This window comes from Anguilla anguilla, chromosome 11 (genome assembly GCF_013347855.1).
Source record: "Anguilla anguilla isolate fAngAng1 chromosome 11, fAngAng1.pri, whole genome shotgun sequence".
In the NCBI taxonomy this organism is placed as follows: domain Eukaryota; kingdom Metazoa; phylum Chordata; class Actinopteri; order Anguilliformes; family Anguillidae; genus Anguilla; species Anguilla anguilla.
Window position 1 is genome coordinate 26,774,796 of NC_049211.1, and position 22,322 is coordinate 26,797,117.

Here is a 22,322-nt window from a genome sequence, read left to right on the forward strand (position 1 = left end):
CCTCTAGTAGGAAAATTACAGTATTGCAATTAAATTTGCCGCAAACCTCAAATCCCACTTCCTTTGAGAATAACAAGCTCAGGAACGCATGGCACAACATGGAAACGCCGGAAACTCACAGATGAAGTCACAACAAACCGCACCTCACACTGCTCAAGTGGAGGGGAGAAACTTGTATTTATTGTTTATTTCCCTTTAACATTCTGTATATGTTCTCAGCCTGGGATGAAGTCAAGTGATTATAATTAGCCTTTCTCTTAATATATTACCAATATCGTTTTGTGAATAAAATATTGCATATTATATTTTAATTAAGACATTAGGTTTAAAATCAATCAGCATCACAAATAACAAATGAATAAAAAAGAACACCGGGAAAACCAACACAGTTCAAAGTATATGCCCTTATCAAGGCCTAGATATAAAGATAGTTTATTAGCTTAGAGCAACTCTTACAGAGAGAGTGTTTATTGGCAAATAGCAATGGCAGTGTGAAATACTCTGTCATCCATATATCCGTATAAATGAAATGAGTGCAAGGGTAATTACAGGGGGTTTAAGTGTTTTTAGTAAGACCAAGCTGGTGAACAGAACGGAAAGATGTTAATATTCCAGGTTCCCTTCGGCAGACTGCAGCAGTGGAATCCGTATAGAATTACAGCAAATGCCCATTCAGAAGAGGTTCCAGCGTTCCTGTTTTAGCACCGATCTGCGCAGAGCCTCGCGCCACGCACTGTTTCTGCGCAGATACCTCAGAGAGTCACATGCTTGCTCCTGCCCAGGTCGTCCTCGCTTCACGTCGATGGTGACAGACATTTCATCACAACTCTCATCACACGGAGACTTTTAACAAATCGTGTCGATCTACAGTAAATATCACACAGCGCTGACACTGTGGATTCACCGTAGCGGAAATGGCGTGAACCCTGGAAACAGAATGTCTTTCTGAAGTAAAGGAATGGGAGCAGGGGAAGAGCAGCAGCCGGGCCGCAGTCTAGAGACGCTGTGTGTTGGTGCCAGTGCAGACTTACACCACCCCACACAGACTCCTGTGCTCCTGGACCGCCTTCCAAGGGTGGCAGAGGCTCGCTGGGCAGGGCAGGGGAGTCCTCAAACCCCCTCTGTCTTCGCTGGCCACTCCAAGGGCTTCCGCCAAAGTGCCATGCCCTTTAGAATGATGCCACGCCCAAAAAGCCAGGGAATGCCAGGAGCAGTAAAATATAAATATCCTTCATCAGGCTGCATATCAGGTACTGTGAAGTGTGCTGTAGGGGTCAGCTGAAGGCCACGCGGGTGGTTTGGTGGCAGGTGAGGGCGGGGCAGTTTTGGTCTTTTGGGGATAGGACTGTGAGCCTGGCGGGTCTAGAGGTCCAGCTTGAGCTTGTTGGGGCTGTAGTCGTGGTCCTGGTCCAGTTTGGAGAGGGTCTTGCTCACGCGAAGGGCAGTGAGGCGGGCCGGAGGGTTCTGGAACCAGCACTCCTTCATGATTTTGGCGATGGCGGAGAGGATCTGGGCAACGAGGAAAGGTCATTGGTTCAATGGTCACATGGTTTAGGTCAATGGAGCATTTCTGTCCTAGGGCTAAATTCTTGGAACCAACACAAAGTGCCATTGAAACAAAGTCACATGCCAAACCACAGCATGTGGTACACAGAGGTACAGGGGGAGTGCTCATATTAGAATGACTTTGTAATTTTATGGTTGGTTATGAGGATGTGTTTGAGGGACTAGTGGTTGTTTGACTCAGTAAAGTTTAATTAAAAGTCATTATTTCTATTGTGTGCATATGTGTGAGTGTGTATTGCAGTTTCTGATCCAACAGATGTGGTTAGCTAGCTGAGATGGATACCCAGGTCCCTTACAGAGAAAACCCAGCACTCCAACACTAGGGGGAAGTGTTGCTCATGTGCTTATTCTGCTTGGCTTCAGCCATGCAAAAGGTGCTGTGTATATGTGGGTACGTAATGTAAATTCTGATTGTGTGCATGCATGTTTATAATACTGGATTCTTTTTCTGTATCGGTGAGAGAGATGATGGTTTTCCAACTGTGTGTGTACCATGGTGGCCTGTTATTGTGTATTGGTGATAGAGATGTTGGTTTCTGATTATGAGGGTGTTCTGTTTATATTTTTCTGCAGTGGCAGTTTATTATTGACTGACAGATTGTGGTGGTTTTCCAGTTGCATGAAAGGAGAGTGTTTCCAATTGAATGACTGACTGGGTGCGATTGTGGGTGTATGTGTGTGCACATGTGGTGATTTATAATTGTTTTGGAGTGTGTAGTGGTGGCTTCCTTTTTGGCTGTCTCTGATTGGCTGGCTGTGTGTGTGATTGAGCACATAATGGAGATTTATTACAGTGGTACAGTGGTTAGCACTCTGGCCTTGCAAGGAGATTCTGGGTCCCAGGCCACAGCCAGATCCTCTCTCTGTGGAGTCTGCATGCACGTGTGTATATAATGGATGATGGTTGTGTGTGTGTGCGTGGTTCTCTGTGGTTCTCTCTCAGCTGGCTCACCGGGTGCGAGTGGAGCCGGTTGTGCAGGCTAGGTCTGTACTGGTCCACACAGACCACCTTCTTCATCTCCTCAAAGCTGGGGTCTGAGGGCACCACGTCAAAGAAGGGGGGACGATACTCCTCCACAATCCCTGAGGACACATCGGAGAAAACAGCACGACATGCTTAAGGACACAATCACATCCCAACACGTCTCTCCGCCAGAGAGTCTTGCGGTCTAAGCCCGTCCCATACACAAACCCAGAGCCTACAGTCCAGGGCTGTCCGACCTAATCCGAAAAGCGCCAGTGTGGGTGCAGGTTATTTAGCCCAGCATTAAGGCACATGATTCTACTTACTAAGGTCTTAATTTGTTTTCAGATAAGATTGGACACCCCTGATCTGCAGTACATACCCAGAGTGCACAATTCTGCACCCAGACCAGGCCTGGGTGGCTTCAGGATCTGCTGGGGGTTGTTCTCACCTTAAAATCAGCAACAATTAAAAAAATCCTGCTGAGTTGAGTTAACTGCATTAAACTACTCTAAGTGCAGAGCAACAACTAAAAGACGCACACCCTGGGGACTCCAGGACTGAGATTTAGGGAACCTTGGCTTACAGACTACAGTTGACCACATTACCACAGTGTTGTTTAAACCCTGCAGATTACATGTAACCTTTGAGCGAACTCTGGAACATCATACCGGATGCTCTTACATCCATGTTGAAAATGTTGCATTATCTCTGTGGAGTAGATAAATAAATAAATCGAGAGCTCTCTGGTGAAAGGAGGGCCTGGCCAGTTCTAAAAACACCGGCCTGCCAAGAAAATGAGGAAAACTGCCAGAGCTCCCGATAAAAAGGTAGAAAAAAGAAACAGAGCAGAGGAGAGGTGGAGAGACAGAGGGGAAAACTGTAAGTCTCAGCCCAGATGACGAGACGACCAAAATTACAAATGACATTCACATGCACTCATTCAGAGCGGTTAATTACAGTGCAAATAATGCATAATAAAGGCCTCCTCCCCCTTTAAGCGTATCTGGGACAGGGCCTGCGGCAGTTCTGCGAACGCTGGGGCAATGAATCGCTGGAGGCAGGAGTTAAGACGGGCAGGGGAGCGGAGCAGATGCAGCGGGAGCCGGGCGGAGGGAGCCGCAGATACGAGTGCGTCCCTGGAGCTCGGCGAGGCCCGTCTGGAGCGTGCGAGCGCGCACCGCCATCTGGGCTGTGTGAGCCCGAGTGCTGACACCAGATAAGACTGTTTATAATTACCGAGCAGCTAATCAGGCAGCGGGATAGGACACGGAGAGAGGGGGAGAGAGAGAGGGGAGAGTGCGCAGGGAGAGAGGGGGAGAGAGAGAGGGGAGAGTGCGCAGGGAGAGAGGGCGGGGAGAGAGAGGGGAGAGTGCGCAGGGAGAGAGGGCGGGGAGAGAGAGCGCGGGGGACTGCAGGGGAGAGAAAGCGGGGAGAGGGAGAGCAGGATAGGACATAGGGAGAGAGAGAGAGCGGGGAGAGAGAGCAGGGAGAGGGAGAGAGCAAGGAGAGAGCGAGCGGGGGACTGCAGGGGAGAAAGGGAGAGAGACGCGGAGGGAGAAAATAATCACGGAAATGGATGGCATGGGGAGGGCAAAGAAAATGGGGATTTTGTTGGGGGAGGTTGTTAATATCTTCGCTGCATTTGTTACTTTACCAACACAATTTGACTCACCACACAAATAAAGAATGCTTCACTTTTTAATAAAGACAGAGAGAGAGGAGAGAGAGAGAGAGAGAGAGAGAGAAAAGATAGAGAAGAGAATGATACAGAGAGGGAGAAACAAAATGAGAATGGGAGAGAGTGAGAAAGAGAGAGTGAGGGTGAAAAGGGAGGTCTGGGTGATGACAGAAGTCAGTCTGTCTCACAGTGTGCCTGTCTCTTAATAAAAAATCCCAGGTGGTACTTTCTGACCATTCTGGCCTGTGGCCCTGAGAGGCGGCGCATAATTGGCCATAGGGAGGGAGGGAGGGTTTCAGTCTGCTGGGTTTCTCCCAGGCTGGTCACAGGACAGCGACCCCTCTGGTCACTGTGCGGCATAGCAGCCCAAGCTGCGGCACTCACCGTTAACCAGTGTCCTGCGGGTTATCTCCCACAGCACCAGCCCCAGGGCCCAGATGTCCGTCTGCTTGAAGGACTCGAACACGTCCATCCGTATGGTCTCATCCAGAACTTCAGGCGCCATGTAGCGCTTGGTTCCCACCCGTGGGTTGTTCCCCATGTCCAGGTAGTCGTTGGTTTGGGAGTGCATGACGGCCAGGCCTGTGCGTGTAGGAGGGGGGTCAGAGGTCAGATGTCAGAGGTTGTGCACTGAACACCGGGCGTGTGTACAGTATGATGCAGGTGTGATGGTACATTTTCCTGGAGTTTCCCACGTACCAACTATGACCCGCCCCTTCCCTGAATCATTCATCCCCCCTTTCATTTCTGTCTTTCCTCAATCTCCGCCATACCATCCTCCCACCTAATTTTTTATCCAGTTTAGCCCCAACCACCCCCTTTCCCGCCAACGCCTTAATTTTAACCCCAAAACGCTCCACATGTCCCAGCCTGGCGTACCAAGGTCAGCGATGCAGCACTGGCCGTTCCTCTTCACCAGGATGTTGCGGCTCTTGAGGTCGCGGTGGGCGATGGCGGGTTTGCCCTGCGTGCAGAGGATCTCTGTGTGCAGGTGCACCAGGCCGCAGGCCACCGACAGGCACATCCGCAGGCAGCCCTCGGGGTCCAGCGTGCTGTACTGCAGGAAGTCGTACAGGGAGCCCAGCTCGTGGAAGTGCGTCACAAGCCACAGCTGCGTGCTCGAGTTCTTGGACGTCATGTCAGACGCGATGAAGCCTGCGGCGAGGGGGAGGAGCATTGGGAGCATGCACAACACGTCAGCAACATGGTAACAACATATTGCCAGTGTGGTAACAACCCATTATGAACCAATAACCAATACAGTAACAGCATTATGACCTGGTTTTGGAGAGAAGGGGGAAGTATAGATTTGGTGTTAAGGGAAGATTTGGAATTGGGTAGTTGTGTGACTGACAAAATTGACCTGCAGTCTTGTTGCCAGAACCTTGAACCAGCATTTTGTAGCAAATACTACCATGTAGTAGTTTGATATCACATACAGCATGACATCGAGCAGGAAAGTGAGGAAAGTAACAAATGCATATTCAAATGTGCAATCACAGAGTGCAAGAGTGTGAGACATAGTTCCGGCATGCAAGACTTGATGTCCGAGACTCAGCAATGTGTGAGATTTCAGGACTCTGTTCTCAAGCCATTCATAGTTAATGGATTACTCCAGGAAAGAAATAAATGTTTTTTGGTTTTGGAGCTTCTCTCTGCCGCTCATTAGTAACAGCGCCCCCTGTGGATGGGAGGTCTCACCCAGAATGTTTTCGTGGCGCAGCTGCACCGTGTTGTAGATCTCAGTCTCGCGGAACCAGGACTGCTCGTCACGGGACGAGAAGATCTTTACCGCCACACGCTCCCCCATCCATGTGCCCCGCCACACCTCGCCGTAGCGTCCCTTACCTGGGAGGACAGACAGATACGCGCACCTGATCACAGACTGAACGTTAGCCACAAGGGCAGACAGGGACAAACACAAAGGCAGAGAAAAAGACACTGTGTCATGATGGAAAACAATCCAGGTTTGAAAACTAAAAATTTGTCTGATCCACATGTGTGTCTAACTCTATAGCTACCTGTGGAGTAACCCTAGCCAGACCGGTCAGAACCAGTTTCTCCATGTCTGAGATAAAGGCCATTTGTCCTTAACTCACACAAATGCCAGTCTTAGTTTGTATTTCTGTACTGGCACAGTGCGGAAAATTTGGTTTATCACCTTAATGAACTTGCCCAAACTGTTTGTGTGACACCTTCAATTTACGCCATTTCGTCAATCAAAGAGAAGGAGGAATATTTTCCAGGCGCATTTTGCAGGGGAATGCAGTACATTACAGCGCTGTCATTACGGGAGGCTGTGGGTGAGAGTGTGGGAGAAGGACTGCGTGCTGCGAGCGTGTGCTTCTCACCGACGCACTCAGCCAGGGTGATCTGTCGGGCCATGGTCCTCTGCACCAGGTAAGGCAGGCCTGTCCCACTGCCCGATGTGCAGAACTCATCAAAGATATCCTGCAGACAGCACAGAACTCATCACATGCGTACTGCAGAGCGCACGACCACGTACTGACATCACACAGCTCATCCAGGTACTGACGTTACTGGACATGCCCTGATACTGATGTAACCAAATGTGCTCACGTACTGAAAATCATCCAATAAGCTGACATACTGACATTCCCAGACACACCCACATACTGACATCATCCACATGCTGACATTACCAGGCACAGATAAGGCTGTCAACAGACACACCCACAAACTGATGCCAACATGCACCAACTTCAGCCTCACACAGGGCCTCTAACTAAACTGCTTACTCTGTGGGGACAGCTGGAGAGGATGGGCAGGATGAAGCTGCACCATCATCACCCTCACTGACCCCAAAAACACAGTAGAGATTTTTAGTAGATGAAGGGGGTGGGGTGGGGTGCGCTGGACCCTGTATAGTCTGAATGAAACATTTTCTCTGCCTTCTATAATTGCTTAAACCACCCCCTGCACCAGAAGGAACCACTTTTAACCAACAAATGAACCAACTAATTAATAAATCTTATTTGTATAGACTGCAATCAGGTTGTCATACAGTGCACAGCAGACTTTTTTTCTGAGGGCTCACATCGCCGTGGCGACCCCTCAGCACGGCGACACCTACCCCGTACGTGGGGTCTGGTCCTCCCGTCACCTTGAGCGCGGTGACGTCCTCGGTGAGGGCAGTGCGGGCGAACTGTCGCCGCGACCGCCTCCACCAGACGAGCCCGCACGCCGCCGCCGACAGAACGAGCAGGACCAGCAGCGGGATGCCCACCAGCAGCACCATGCTCTCCTCCACCTTATTCGGCTTAACTCCTGGATCTGCAGAGAGGGAATGGCGAAAGAGCTACCGGGTCAGAACACACGGGACAGTCTGGGTCTCTGGTCCCCACAAAGAATGTGACTCGTCAGAAGGCATGTTTGGATGGTGGGGGTCATGTTTTGGAGAGAAACTGAAATCTTTCTCCATCATCAGCCGATTGGCTAGCTCCAGGCCTGCATTTCAATGCCAGTGCAAAAAACCGTAGAAGTGATCTTTTCCACCCTTTCTACAACACAGCCATAGGCGACTCATCACCAAATGGAAGGCAGAGTCCAGCCCCCCCCCCCCCAGTCGCCTGGCAACTCAACATTAAGTCCTGCCGTTGGGGACAGCTGATTTTCTGCAGAACTGTGAATGCTCCAGCAGATTGTTCCAGGTGGGAATGAACATGCCTCAGTTCCAGAGCACATCAGGGGAGCCATAAGCCAAAGTCACCTGATATTTCCCACAATTTCCCACTTTAATATTAAACAATGGTGTGAACAGAGATCTTCAAAGATGCTGACTGGTCAGCTTTTGCTAAAGATTATGAATACTTGAGGAACACCGGTTTGATTTTCTGTGATAATGAGGAAGAAGTCCTCATAGGAATATCACATGCATGCAGTGCCATCACTGGACACATGGTGGCAGCACTGACCGGTACTCTGTCCTCATTGGAGACAATATGGAGAAATATTGGTGGAGCGGCACTGGCAGGGCCGTTAAATCCTGTCAAGATTGCCAGCTCACTTTTTAAAAACTGGTGGCAAAGATATCTACAAGAGTCCTCAAAGTCCCAAATGAATTAGTAAAACTTTGATGGCTAATACAAAACGCTCTTAAAAGACACACTGAATAAAATGCTGTTTTGCCCTCTTGGCTTTTGTATTTGGTGCGATGCTCAGACCTGGGTCAGTGGGCACCAGGATGTTGGCGTTGCAGAGAGGGTAGTCGGAGCAGCATTCAGCGAAGAGGTCCGGGATTCCAGAGGCATAACACTGCTCCCTGTGGTCTCTCATCAAGCAGCCCCACTCCTTGTGACCAGCGACCTTGGTGAAGTAGCACACGTCACCCCAGCAGGTGCTGTTGCTGCAGATGTGCGAGTTCTCACACACACACTGCAGCTGGCCCCCGCCGGGCCTCACTGCTGGAACACACACACACACATACACACACACGCACACACAGAGGTACAGAGGAGACGGGTACAGAGAAGGCAGACAAAGAACAGAAATATGATCGCCCTTCTGGACATTAACAATGTAAATGAAATAATCCAAAGATTAAACACAGACACAAACATGCATGCACACTAGCACACACACAATATATACCTCCTGAAGATGAACCACCAGATCTTTGGTCTGCAGTGAAACAAGAGAAATATTTAAGGGTTTGATGGCATTTTATGATTATGTCTGAACATGCGACAGCCATTCTCTCCTGGACTGTGAAAGTGGGCTGTGCGGGTGAAAGTGGGTGCAGGGGGTAAAGCAGCTCTCTGCATGGAGGGAGGGGAGGGTGCGCTGGGGTGTGCGTGAGTGCGTTTAGAGAGAGCTCTCAGAGCTGTTCTGCAGGTCACCAGGAGCCCTCACTCTGGGCTGAGCAGGAAGAGCTGCTTCCTCTGAGTCCCATTGTTCCACAGCCAGAGGAACACATCTCTACATCTGCACCAATCACAGACACACACACAGCCACTGAGCGCACACGCACACGCACTCTCACACACACCTCCACATCTGCAGCAGCAAACACGTACACACACACACACACATATCTCTGGACCATCCATATACACACAGCCACTGAGCGCTAACACACACACACACACACACTCTCACGCACACGCACACTCACACATACACCTATATCGGCACCATCCATACACACACACACAAAGCCACTGAGCACTCACACATACTCACACACATTCATACACACACACCTCCACATCTACACCACACACACATAAATGTTTGAAATGAAACCTACAAATGTTAAACTGGTCCCTGGTGTCACTATAATGACATGCCAATATAATTGATCATATATTTATGAATTTTGTAAATCAGTTCTGATGGACGGTTAATATACAGTCAGTGGGAAACAAATGCAATATGAAAGCATATGATCTGCTGTGACAGTGTTGACTCACCTGCGAGAGCTGTAGAGGACCAAAGACTCCACCCAACTAACAGCACTTTATACAGAGCGGCTCGCCCCATCTCTGTCAGACAGAGAGAACAGAGATCTCACCATTTGCGTTATTTTATCGGCTTAGAAACTTACCTGCGAGGCTTCTCTAAGCACAGTTCTCAAGCCACAAAGAAATGTTAAATCACGAAATGCACAAGTTCTCACCCCTGTGTTTGTCGACAGCCATTTGCTGAAAATTGCCTTTTTATTTATTATTTGCACGTATTCAATGAAGTTACGCAAATCTTTGACAATCAAGTCAAGTCACCTGTACCAACTGTGGAAATGGTACCCACAACCTCCATCTGTCTTTATATCAGTCAAAGTCTGTCTGTCTGTCCATCTATCCATCTTTACAGATGGCTCCATCCCTGGTGATTTACTCAGCTTGCTTTTCTTTTCCCTGGCCACTTTGGAGGGGGGGGGGGGGGTCGCAGACCGGTAATGTATGTTGCCCCCCCCCGAAGTCTGCGCCCCCAGCTGAAGCTTCTCTTCACTGTGCAGCCGCCACCAGGCCTCCATTCACGTGCTGCCGGTGCGGACAAACCGCAGGGGGCTGATGACCAAAGGAGGCGCTGTTGAGCGATAAGCTGGAGAGTGCCTACCTAAACGAAGACCCTCCCTCCCCGGGCGACTTTACGGCGAAGCACGTTGTGGTTGGCGTGCCACACAGGTAAAGGTGAGCCATTCACAGGCCCTGTGCTAAGGTCTAATTTAACTCTGCAAAACTGACTAACATTTCACAGAACGTTTGTCGGAGGCTAACTCCTTATATCAGCAGTTAGTCTACTGTATGTCAGTCAGCCAGCACAGAGAGAACAGTGTGAGTTTGTTCTGGATATATTGTTATCGTAGGGTTAATTTTATACCTTGGATGCAGGGAAAAGACTTTCAAAAAGACTTAATCTCTCCCCTCTCACTGATGTTTATATCCTCTTGAATTACTTAAGCTAGGTTATATTACCTGACAAGTGGGACAGCTGCGATACATTAAACCTCACGCACTGCCTGCAACACATGCTGTCAGGTCAGAATTCTCAGCAAAGCGCTGCCCAGTCCTAATGATTAGACCGCGCAGCAACACATTCTTTTCAGCTTTTCCAAACTGATTCCTTTTAGTCCGGTCACTTACCACAAATGTTAATTTTATTTAAAATTAAAACCATTCTAAAGGAGACACTCTCCTCATGCATTTCTTCTTTATTCAAATGGGGGGAAAGCAGAAAGGGTTACAGACAGAGACGGTATCAGAGTGCAGAAAGTGCCTTTGCAGGGAATTGAACCCCCCGGGCCACGCGAGGAGATTCATATACGGGTTGCTCGTCAGCCTTGAATGCCACTTGCAACATCATTGCATTCGATAAAAACCAACTACACTCTATACTTGTGACATTCTCTGTTCTAGTGCGTTCTCTCTCTTTTTCTGTTTGTTGTTTCTCTCCTTGCTTTCCACTCCATCTGACATACCCCTCACAGTCACTTAGGCACCAAGCTCCCCGCCGCCCGCCCACCCGCCCCCAGAGATGTTTGTTCAGCTGCCTGACAGCATCTTTAGCTCAAAACCAGCGCTAGGAAGCAGCGTCTCTCCCGGTGCCCCCGGTCCGAAAACAGAGGAAGTTATGAACATAAAAACAACACGGACCGAGGATCCAGCCAGTCTGCCTGCCTTCTAATTGCACCACTTAGGAGTGGGTGGTGGGGATGGGCTGGGGTGGGGGGGTTTAAACAGCACTGTAGGACTCTGCCTGTGGGGAGGGGGGGGCAGCCTGTCCGCTCACTGTACAGAGTAAATATTGATGGCTTTACTTCCTGCTATTGAGGGTCCGCGCCCCGGCTAGCCAGCCTGGGTCTGCTCATTGTTTAGGTCTGCGCTGCCGTGGGTCACGCAACCCAGATGAGTGTGTTTGTGTGTGTGTGTGTGTGTTTGTGTTTGTGTGTGCATTCAGTGACTGTGTGTGTGTACATGTGTATGTGTGTGTGTGTGTGTGTGTGTGTTTGTGTGTGCATTCAGTGACTGTGTGTGTGTGTACGTGTGTATGTGTGTGTGTGTGTGTGTGTGTGCACCCAGTGGCTGTGTGTGTGTGTGTGTGTTTGTGTGTTCAGTCACTGTGTGTGTATGTGCGCATTTGTGAGAGCATTTGTGTGAGTGTGAGTGCTCCAGTGTGAAGTGTGCCCTTTTTAGGCAGATTTGGTTAGTGAAACCATTACATAACGCAACAGTCTATTTTCATACTCCTTTTCCCTGAGGTCACTGAATGTTGATAACCCACACATAGTTGAATAACATGGAGCATATACATTTTGAAAAATGAATAAAAATGTCACACATTGTGTGGATTATTAAGGAAGTTAAGGAATAAAAACTAACACAAGTAAAACAAATGACCCACAAAATGGGTTATCAACCTTCCTCCCTAAGCTGCCCACACCCAGGAAATCAAAGACTAAATGCCCCTCGTTAAAATGATTGTTTACTTCCACCATAGTAGAACAGTTAACAAAGAGCAGCCAAGATAACAAAATGCGGTTTCTGTTTTTCACGGCAGTCCGCATTTTCCACAGGAACTGTCTACACATGAGATTGTGCCAGTTGGTGGTATTTCGGCAATCATCGGCGGTGAGGTTTCGCATTTTGAAGGATCCGTTTGTAATGGCGCAGAAACCTTACCCATAAATCAAAACAAAAGATGCCACAGAAGAAGCCCGACATCTGTATTTGCCCTGACAGCCACGAATGGCTTCCTTACAGGACAGGAAAATGGTCATTATTTGGACTTCGGACTGCCGTCAGAATCGATGAGACTGCAGCTGTAAGACAGAACATCTCCCTTCTCGGCTTGGATCAATTTCAGATTTCTGTTTGTGAGAATCAGCCTTTCACAAACATCAGAGGGGAAAAAGGTGACCGAATGATACTAAGCTCATTGCAAAACACACGTAAAATATAACCAGAGACATTCCCTGGCTCCTATTAACTCTATTAACCCCTAAATGAACACCTGTGTTATAATCCTCAATGCTGTTAAGAAAACGAAACCACACAGACTGCATTACAGTACAATAACAGGCAAACTAACTTGAGACACCGTTTTGAGACTGTGTGCTCTTGACCGTGCCTCAGTTTGACTGACAATACCAAACAGCAGAAGCAAAATGGGAAGAACTGCCGTGGTCTGTATCACCACAGGCTATCGCCGTAGCCCGTATTACGTTGGCACCGCAACAGTAGTGCTCAAATCACGAACCCCCACCCCAAACCCCTCAACGGATTCCCTTTGTACTCGGCAGAGACGCCAATCTCACTTTGATCTCCTTCTGTGTAAACAGCTGACTGCGCCCCCACCCCCAACAGGGAACCCAAACCGCTCCATAGGTGCAGACAGGACCCGGCTGCCGTGGCGACCGCCGCCGCGCGCTCCGCCACACTTCCTCCCTCTGTTTCCCGCTCTCTGTTTGTGTATGAACCCAACCCTGCTAAATGGCCAGTGGGCCCCTGGGAAAAGCGACTCATTGTTGCTCACCGCCCCCCCCCTCTCAAGAATCAGATTTCTGCCCCTCCTATTGCCACACTGTGGGTGGTGTGTCATGGCATAGCAGTGTGGTTCACACAGGAGTCACCCTTCCCAGAGTGCACAGCGGCTCCCTGCTCTCTCTCCGCCCCGCGCTTCACTAGCACAGGGTTTCAAAGGTTTCAGACATGTTCACTGCCTTTCAGTTGGGTTTCCACCAATATGCTCCCTTTGAACCTGCTTTGGTCTGTCTACAAAAAAACAGCAACAACAACAAAATAAAAGACAGGAAACAAGATTGTCTATATGATCGCTCTTGGACTCTGGGCTGATGGATTGATGACTGATGTTCTGTCAGCAGCAGAACGTCAGAGACGAGTCAGCAGATTGAGAGGTTAAACTGTTCAAGTCTGTTAGTTCTATTTGCTGGCCTTGATTCTAAAATGCTGGTGAAGTCAGTTCAGTGCAAAAAAAGGGAAATGCCACATCAGTCATGTTCATTTCCCCAAATCCCCGCTCAAAAGCCATGGGCCCTGCTGCCCAAGATCCAATCGTGAACCCAAGGACAGTCATGTCCATTATCTATACCCGCTTATCCTGGGCAGGGTCCTGGGGGGACAGCCATGTGTCACATCCAGACCCGTAGGCAATATCCAGACATCACGGCCTGGTCTGCACTCAGCGCTTAGTAACCACTCTGCAGCTATGGGAAGACAAAAACACAACTACCGAGTCCTGATCTGGATCTTTGACCAGCCCAGTGGGATAGAGCCCCAACTCTGTGGGATTCCTCCTGGACACAAATTTAAAGGGTGGACACACGCAAAGGCTAATTTCATGAGCTTTAATAGAACAATTTTTTTTTATTCACTCAAAGAAGAAGTATATTTTCCACAACACTACACCACAGAAATGAGAAGGAATAGCCCACTTTCACCTGATCCATCATTTTCAGTTGAGCTACACCTCAGGTGAGACTGTTTGTCAATATAAAATTGATATTTATGTATGTGGCTTTTCTCTAGAAAGGCCACACACATAGATCAGGATTTTCCACAAGCTCAGGTGGGTCAGGATAACACAGGTGTTTTTGCCATGACAAATTCCAATACTGCACACTCCTTAGTAAGGTAGCATGGGTTTTTTAAAATAGCGCCAGCAGTTAAGGCTGGTGGTATGCAGCATGAACTAGATCTGGAAAGAAACCCCACCTTGTTTCCTCACAATCTGTATCCCAAGAGTCCTTCTCAGAATGAGAGCACTCAAAGCACAGCTGCCATCATTTATTTTCCAGACCGCTAAAGAGCAATAGCATTGAATTCTGCCAAAAAAATCTCAAACGTTCATTAAGAAAAGCATACACGTAGGCACAAGTGGTGGACCTCTCTTCTGAGGAATGTGAGCAAGAGGTTCTGGGAAACTGGTGCACTGCTTGGCTTCCACAGGAAACGCCATGCGTACCGCCAAATGTGGGATCAGCATAAAGGTCCCAGAAGCACCCTTGGCATGTGCTTACCACAGATGAAGATTGTTTTCTGGCCATAACCTGCACACAACCTTACAGTGCCATGAAAAAGTATTTGCCTATTTCCTGGATTCCTCTATTATTGCATATTTGTCACTCTGAATGGTTTCAGATCTTTAGACAAAATGTAATAATAGACCAAGGGAACCTGAATAAATGCAACAAAAAAACACATTTTTAAAATCATAATTTCATTTATATAATGAGAAAGGTAATCAAACATTCATATCACCAATGTGAAAAAGTAATTGCCCCCTTAAATGTAATAACTGGTTGCACCACCTTTAGCAGCAATAATTGCCACCAAACACTTCCTATAATTTAATATCTGTCTTCACTGTGGAGGAATTTAGCTCACTCATCTTTGCAGAACTGCTTTATTTCAGGCCCTGCCAAAGCATCTCTACTGGGTTCAAGTCAGGACTTTGACTAGGCCACTCATTTTGTTTCTTTTCAGCCATTCAGATGTGGACTTGCTTGTGTGCTCTGGATCATTGTCTTGCTGCATAGCCCAATTACACTTCAGCTCACGGATAGATGACCGGACATTCTCCTTAAGAATTTTGTGCTACTTCATGGTTCCTTCAATAATGGCAAGTTGTCCAGGTCAAGAGGCAGCAAAGCATCCCCATACCATCACACTACCACCACCCTGTTTGACGGTTGGTATGATGGTGAAATGCTGCATTTGCTTTATGCCTGATATAATGGGACCCCGTGTCATCCAAAAAGTTCCACTTCTGATTGATTCACCTGCCCACAGAACATTATCCCAGACGACTTGGGGATCATCCAGGTGCTTTCTTGCAAATGTGAGACGAGCATTGATGTTTCTCTTGGTTAGCAGTGGTTTCTGCCTTGCTGCTCTCCCATGAAATCCATTTTTGCCCAGTCTCCTTCTTACTGTAGAGTCATGAACACTGACCTTAGCTGAGGCTAGAGAGGCCTGCAGTTCTTTGGATGTTCTTCTGGGATCTTCTGCGACTTTCTGGATGAGTTGTTGCTGCGCTCTTGGATAAATTTTGGCAGGCTAGTCACTCCTGGGAAACTTCACCACTGTTCCAAGTGTTCTCTATTTGGAGATAATGGCTCTAACTGTGGGGTGGGTGGGTGATATGGTTGCGTGATAACATTTATCATGAAATAAATTAAATTTTTAAAATGTTTTTTGTTTCCTCAGTTTCCCTTTGTCTAATATTACATTATGTCTCAAGATCTGAAACCATTCAGTGTGTCAAATATGAAATAATAGAGGAAATCAGGAAAGGGGCAAATACTTTTTCATGGCACTGTATCTCCCCTGTGCAAATGCTTTAAAGCAGAGGTCATGTTTTTCTTTCGCTTCCCTGTACTCCTCTGCTCAATTTATCTCAGGATTTCCAGAAGTTACAGAATGCCTCTGTCACATTGGGTAATATTAGCCTAGATCTGATGCACTCAAGATGCCTCCTAATCCTGTTCCTAGGATGGGGCTTCAGACCTGCATTCTTACAGTCTCTCTTTTTCCTTCCGTGACCAAATAACTTCAGAACTGAAGAACTCATTAGCTCTACTTAAATACAGTTGGATAGCACATTAGCTTGGTATAACTGAAGCTTTGTACAGTTATACAAAATCAGGCTCTGGTACCCTGGCTTAGACCTGCACTAGAAACATTATTCCAAGTCTGTTTATACAGCTACGAAAGGAAACTTTGATTCATTATGTATTAGTATTTTTTATCTTCTACCATTTTACAGCACTTCAACCTCCCACTTTCAGATACCCATACACGCATTAATTATTTACTTAAAATCACAGTTAAATGTACAACAAAGAGCCCCACATTTTTAAATACCAGGGATCTCAGAACCTGTAACTACTCAGAGTCAGTGGTCATGCATTTCACGCAGATTGTAAAATTGATTAATCAGTTTGCACAGGTAGCACAAAAAAGTTTTTCATAGATAAAAAATGTAGAACTTTCTACAGATAGAGATGCTACCCAAGATGGCTGAAACCAAACAGTACCAAGCTAATTCCTTTGCTTTATTTTTGCAGAGGCCTGCAAAGGGCAATCCCTTTACAACTAGTATATGTGCATACCCTGGACTACAAAAAAATAATAATGATAAGTTGGAACATGCAGTCTTGATTGTCTGCTTATTTTCTTTACCAAAGATTGAATTTCAGCCTGAAAGCTGTTTTCAGTCTGATTCATTAGTAGGACCTTTCATCGATGGAGATCCAAAAACAGCAAAGCTCCAGCCAGTTGTCTCTCTGCCTGGTCCTCATTTCAGTTCAGTAAGCATGCTCAGTAAATGGGATAATGTGGCGGCAGTGTGAATCCACTCAAAGTTTGGAACACTCTGTCCTCCATTTGGTTTATATGCAAGATAATGTCAGGATTTGTTTGTGTATTTGAGCATGGCCACTTCCTCACTGTTTGTATGGTTTCATTGTTCAGTTAATGAAATATGGCCATGAAAACTGAACACCGGCAAACAAATGTTGAGCCTTAGCCAGTGCTACTTTACTGCCTCCAACTTCATAACCACAGGGAGGGGTGATCAATCAATTTAGTTGAGTCTTGTGAGTATTCCTTAGCAATCTCACCAACCGGCACCTTCCATTTACCTGTCATTTACCGGTGAAACTTGTCAGACTTTGACCTATCCAAGTGATTTCGTTCCTAATTGTTCCTTGTCTACAGGATATTTGGACATCGACTGCATCACCCCCTATGCAATTTGGAAATATAATATTAGGTTGGGCACACTGGCAAAGACCATTAAATAGATAGATTGATCACAAGTACAAAGTTCACAACGCTGAAGGGTAGACTGTCTTTTCACAGGGGAATTTGAACTGTGAGATGTTTTCCAAAGATTACTTCAATGAAGATATCTTTGAAGGCATCTTATTAAATCAATGTGTATCCAAGGTAAATGCATTTCCGTAAGTGCATTGATCATAACATCATGGGCTAATGGCCCAAAATCATCACAGAAGTTTAGAATTATAGTGTAAAATTTAGCTGACTAGTATTTAAAGTCTCTTCTGTGAATAAGAGCACCCTTCCGAGAAACGGCCGCCATCCTGTTCAATGAACAAACCATAAAGATCGATGTCAAAGCTTCATTCCACTGCTGCACCAGGGTTTCAGCATTCGGCCTCCTAGCCATCCACGCCATTGACTTTATTTCTAGGCAAGTCATTTAAAACACTTTCTACCTCTTCAGAAGTTAATTTAGTCACAGGGTAGCAGGGTACAAAGATTTCTCAGTAAAGCAGCATTGTTAATGGATCATCCAGTTGTTGTTTTGCCTTGTCACATAGTTAACATCACTATAAAGACAAACACTGTATTTACCTTCATTCAAAATAATTTGAATTACCTTGGTTTTTGGTGCTGCAAAATGGAAGCCAGTTTATTCTACGGCCTGGGGTTGGCCCTTGGTGACAGTTCTATTGTGTCCCATAACACATTTGAATCTTTGTCCAGTTGGTGAGGAAAACTGTGTTATTTCCACAGGGAAGGCCTGGGATGTTGAAATTTTTTTTCTGGCCCGTGTTCTATATATTTAGGTAATGGGGTTCCAAGGGTATTCCAGTGAGTTTAGTCGAGGAGACTCACTTGAAAAAAGCACCATTCAGAATAGCCACAAGCTCCTCACACCTTTAGACGGGACCAGGTGTCCCTTTTTGTCCAATTATTTGGTGTCTGGGCTTTTCCTGAAGGCTCTCTGTTTGATTTGAAAGCCAGACCAACCCTGCTGAGTCAGAGGTCAGACAAACTCTGAAAAACCTGTATGCAAGTGCTCTCAGCCCACACGGTGTTCCAGGGCTGGGTCAGGAGCATGCCATGGTTGAGTCCAAAACATCCTATAAACATTTTCTACATTAAAGGCTGCAGTTATGATGGGTCCAGTGATAAATCAACATGTTACTGTGTGGAACAGCAACACACGCACACACAGACACAGTTTCACCATACTCCTTACAATCCATTTTAATAATGATAGAACTGCAGTCAAATGTGAGGCCCATTTGAGAGGAAACTCTTTAAACCTGATACAGCAATCCTTTGTGCTCTGGTCCTGAAATCGGTGATATCAGTTACCAAGCAGTTATCAATACCAACCAACTCAGGAGGTTGTGAAAAGGAAATCTATTTTAGTTTGCAAATGGTTGATTACCTATAGTGAAGTGGTACAGTAGTCGTGATAATGGAACTCTGACAGGTCATCGAATACCATAACACATCTCAGCAGTACAGTACAGGAGGAAAGTAATCAAACAAGTTACGAGCTACACTTATACTTGTATTGTTTTGTCATTGATTACATTCTATTTACTAGTTCAGCCAATCAAATATCGATATTTATTCTCCTTTAAGGAGAGGAGTCCCCATGCACAGCTGTCTGCTCCCGGTCGGGATTTCGCACGTGCCAATAATTTAAGCGCAAATGTCTGGAAATAAAATCACTGGACCAAATGTAGGCTAATACAAAACTTGCCGAGCGACTAAAATCCATACGACGGTGGGTTGCGACACTTCCACATACTTAAATATTGAAACTACCTAGTAACACTGATAGGATCCATTTAGTTTTTATACGCATATCGTTACGCACACAGATACGGCTCTGGTTTGACCCTACTGAAAGAGGAATAACATTGTTTACCTGCAATTTTGGTCAATTTCCTCTGGCTTCAACAGAAAGTTGTACGTTCCTCTCGCTCACTTCACGAAGTCACCAAAGCGTCTTGCAGCTCCGAAATACGCCACACATGTCCCATGTTATAATGCGGCGTAAGTCCTAATGCTTTCCAGAAGTCAGGAACAACCAAACAAAACAAACCAACGAAAAACACGGACGAGCTAGAGTACTTTAATATATGAAAACTGCATATCTAATAATTTCCAGAGGACTGCAGCATTTCGTTTTCCTTTGCTTCCCCTTACGGAGTTGAGTAATTTTTACAACGCGACTCAGTTCACGAGTATGCTATCTGTTGATGTTGAAAAATGATTTTAAAAAATCACTGGCGCATTAAGTCGCTCGCTTCATTGGCATCTGCCGAAAAAACATTGAACCAAAAAAACGATTTGAACAGAAAGTACTGCCTCAAAATATGCCTGACACATAACGTCCGGTCACATCAGAAGCGCTGATGTGAATGTCATAAGTTCGAGATGTATCGCAGACTGAATCTATCGTTGATAAACCAAAAAGCACGAATGAGCCTTTCTGGAGCCGGACTAGACGCCTACCGCAGGGGGGAAAAACTAACAATCTTCTTCGGCGTCTCCGGGCTCCATCTGAGTTAGTTCCGACCTAAACTTGCTGTGTTCCTGATTTCAAAGTAAGATTACATATTTTAAGTGCACGATATTGTCCCTCCCCTCATTGTCTGACGGGGTCTACTTGGAATGTGTTCTTTGCGCTGTTTTCCTGTTGCTGACCGAGCCTTCATTTTCTGTCTGGCTCTTTCTTTCCCTTTAGCTTGGCGCCTATGAATAGTACATTGCATTTTCACTCAAAACCGCCTCTGTAACTTTACGAAAGCCTAGTCTCCGTTGTGTGAACCGAGGAAATATTGCAGCCCAGTTTGTGTGATATTCATATCCATTCGGAAAACTACAGTAAGTAGGTAATGTTTTTGGACCGCATCGCCATCCTGTTCGATTCCCCAGTTATCTTTCTGGTGCTACTTTTTTCAGTGTTCTGAAGGCATTATCTCGCTGTCATTTTTTTCCTACTGAAAGGGTGAATTTCTACCCTTGTGGATTGCTCTGTCTGTGTGTGTATAGATAGATACGCACGCACACACACACACACACACACAACCCCCCAGACTGTGAAAAGGTGCCGCAATCCCCTGCCAGGCTGACGGGTGGCACTTTGTACAGTTGGGTCAGCAGCAGGGCGGCCAGCAGTCTGGGCTTGAGGCATTGACTAATACACACACACACACACACACACACACACATATACACACACATGCATACACCATGACTTTATTTATATTTCGGAAGCTGAGATGTCCTGTTCAAGTTCTCTTGGTTTCTCACCAGGGCGCACAGTAGAACATGGACAGAATATTGAAGAAAAATAAGTGCATTCGCGCAATTAATATGAGCAGAAGTTCCAGACTGGGTTTTTGCTAACCAAGAACCAGAGGACAAATTCTGTACACAATGCACACCACATTTATAACTTAGAAGTCCTTAGAAGAAAAAATACAACCATCAAAATACAGCCTAAAACCCTGAGGTTGTGCAAAGCCCCGTAGAGCCCTGTCACTGGCGTCTTGAGTAGCCCCACATGAGAAAGCCGCAGCTCTCAGTCTGGGGTGAAAAGTTTCCCAATCTCACCCCCGTACTGGTTCTCATGCTTCCCGGTCTATCTCTTTGGCCCTTGACTCAGTGCACAGCTGGGAACCCTCAGATGAAGGGTCTTAAGTGAAAAGAACACATTTTTTTTCTCTGTGTAGTTTGATCTGACTCATGTTTTCGTTGTTTTCCATTAATATATGAGTTGTGGAGGCCCCCCCCTCTCGCTCAGTCTTTCCCCCTCTCTCTCTCTCTTGCTTTGCCTCACCCCCTCTTTCCTTCTACCTCCTTTCCCTTTCCTTATTTTCCTCTTTCCTTCTCTCTTTCCCTCTCTCCCTCCCTCATTCTCTTACCCGCTCTCTCCCTTACTTCTTTCCCTTTTTCTCATTCTTACTCTGCCTCACTCCCTTTCCCTCTCTCCCTCCTTCTTTCCCTCTCTCTCTCCTTCTTTCCCTTTCCTTCCTTTCCTCTCTTTTTCTCTTGCTTTCCCTCTCCCTCCCTTCATCATTCTCTTTGCCTCTTTCTTATTCCTTGCTTTCTTGGCAACAGTGTTCCTCAGCTTGCCTCCAGTCTGTTCCTCAACCCTTCATTTGTTGTGCATTTGCAAAACATAGTGGCTTGCACATTCTCATGCCACATAAATTACAGATACCTTCTATTACAGATAAGAAGCAGGGAAACTTCATCAGTTACAACGACACTAATTTAAATCACATTTGCAACTTTAGAAGTGCTTTAGCTATTTTTTCATGCCATAATAGACCTTGAATAAGATGTACTGATGCTTGAAATGTAACGGTGTTACAGGCTCCAGTTTTTCACGTCCATGTCTGCCTACCTCAGACCTTTATTGCAGATTTTGTGTAGTGAGGAAACTGCTGTTTATTTATAAATGCTCTAATGATAAAGGAACTTGGTGTTGAAAGGTCACTAGTTCTGTCTGCATGGTCAGTTGCTTGGCAACTTGGAACATTTTATGTGGTGTTGAGCTATTTTCATATTTTCAAGTTTATAATAATTTATGTGGGAAAAAATTGACTGGAAAATTTGATTATCTGTGTGAGTGTCGGTATCAGTGATGTAATTGGGACTGAATAAATAAACAATGGACTCCTCTCTCCCCTCACATTTAAACTGTAAAAACTGTAAAAAGTCAAACTGACTGAAAGCTCTGGCGTAGATTTTTGGGATTTAAAAAAATCAGGGTTAAAGCGTAAGGGTGATGTAAGTGTTGTGATAGACTGGATTAGCCACTCAGTGTAGTGATCCTATATACATAGTTTGC

The 22,322-nt window shown here is 46.2% G+C and overlaps 1 protein-coding gene across 4 annotated transcripts; it reads right to left on the reverse strand.

The window, feature by feature from the left end:
• Positions 1 to 153: 153 nt before the first annotated feature.
• acvrl1 (activin A receptor like type 1) lies at positions 154 to 20,200 on the reverse strand. Of its 4 annotated transcripts, none has more exons than XM_035382177.1 (11): positions 19,386 to 20,200; positions 9,644 to 9,715; positions 8,823 to 8,852; positions 8,396 to 8,632; positions 7,306 to 7,505; positions 6,563 to 6,662; positions 5,913 to 6,059; positions 5,091 to 5,366; positions 4,596 to 4,793; positions 2,519 to 2,649; positions 154 to 1,509 (listed from the first exon to the last, which is right to left on the reverse strand). In XM_035382177.1, exons 2-11 carry the CDS (start codon positions 9,711 to 9,713, stop codon positions 1,363 to 1,365), a joined length of 1,536 nt encoding a protein of 511 aa, XP_035238068.1. In that variant the 5' UTR covers positions 9,714 to 9,715; positions 19,386 to 20,200; the 3' UTR covers positions 154 to 1,362. The 4 variants fall into 4 exon arrangements, with proteins under 4 accessions (XP_035238068.1, XP_035238067.1, XP_035238070.1 ...); XM_035382176.1 differs by having other exon boundaries at positions 8,396 to 8,635; positions 19,386 to 20,199; XM_035382179.1 differs by lacking the exon at positions 8,823 to 8,852 and having other exon boundaries at positions 19,386 to 20,199.
• Between the last annotated feature and the right edge of the window lie 2,122 nt (positions 20,201 to 22,322).

Excerpts from the sequence above, each read along its gene's own strand:
- acvrl1 (XM_035382176.1), bottom strand. The coding sequence starts at position 9,713 with ATGGGGCGAGCCGCTCTGTATAAAGTGCTGTTAGTTGGGTGGAGTCTT. Across the intron at positions 8,636-8,822 it reads TGGTGGTTCATCTTCAGGAG|CAGTGAGGCCCGGCGGGGGC; the intron begins GTATATATTGTG and ends TGTGTGTTCCAG. Across the intron at positions 5,367-5,912 it reads GCGCCACGAAAACATTCTGG|GCTTCATCGCGTCTGACATG; the intron begins GTGAGACCTCCC and ends CCCTCGCCGCAG.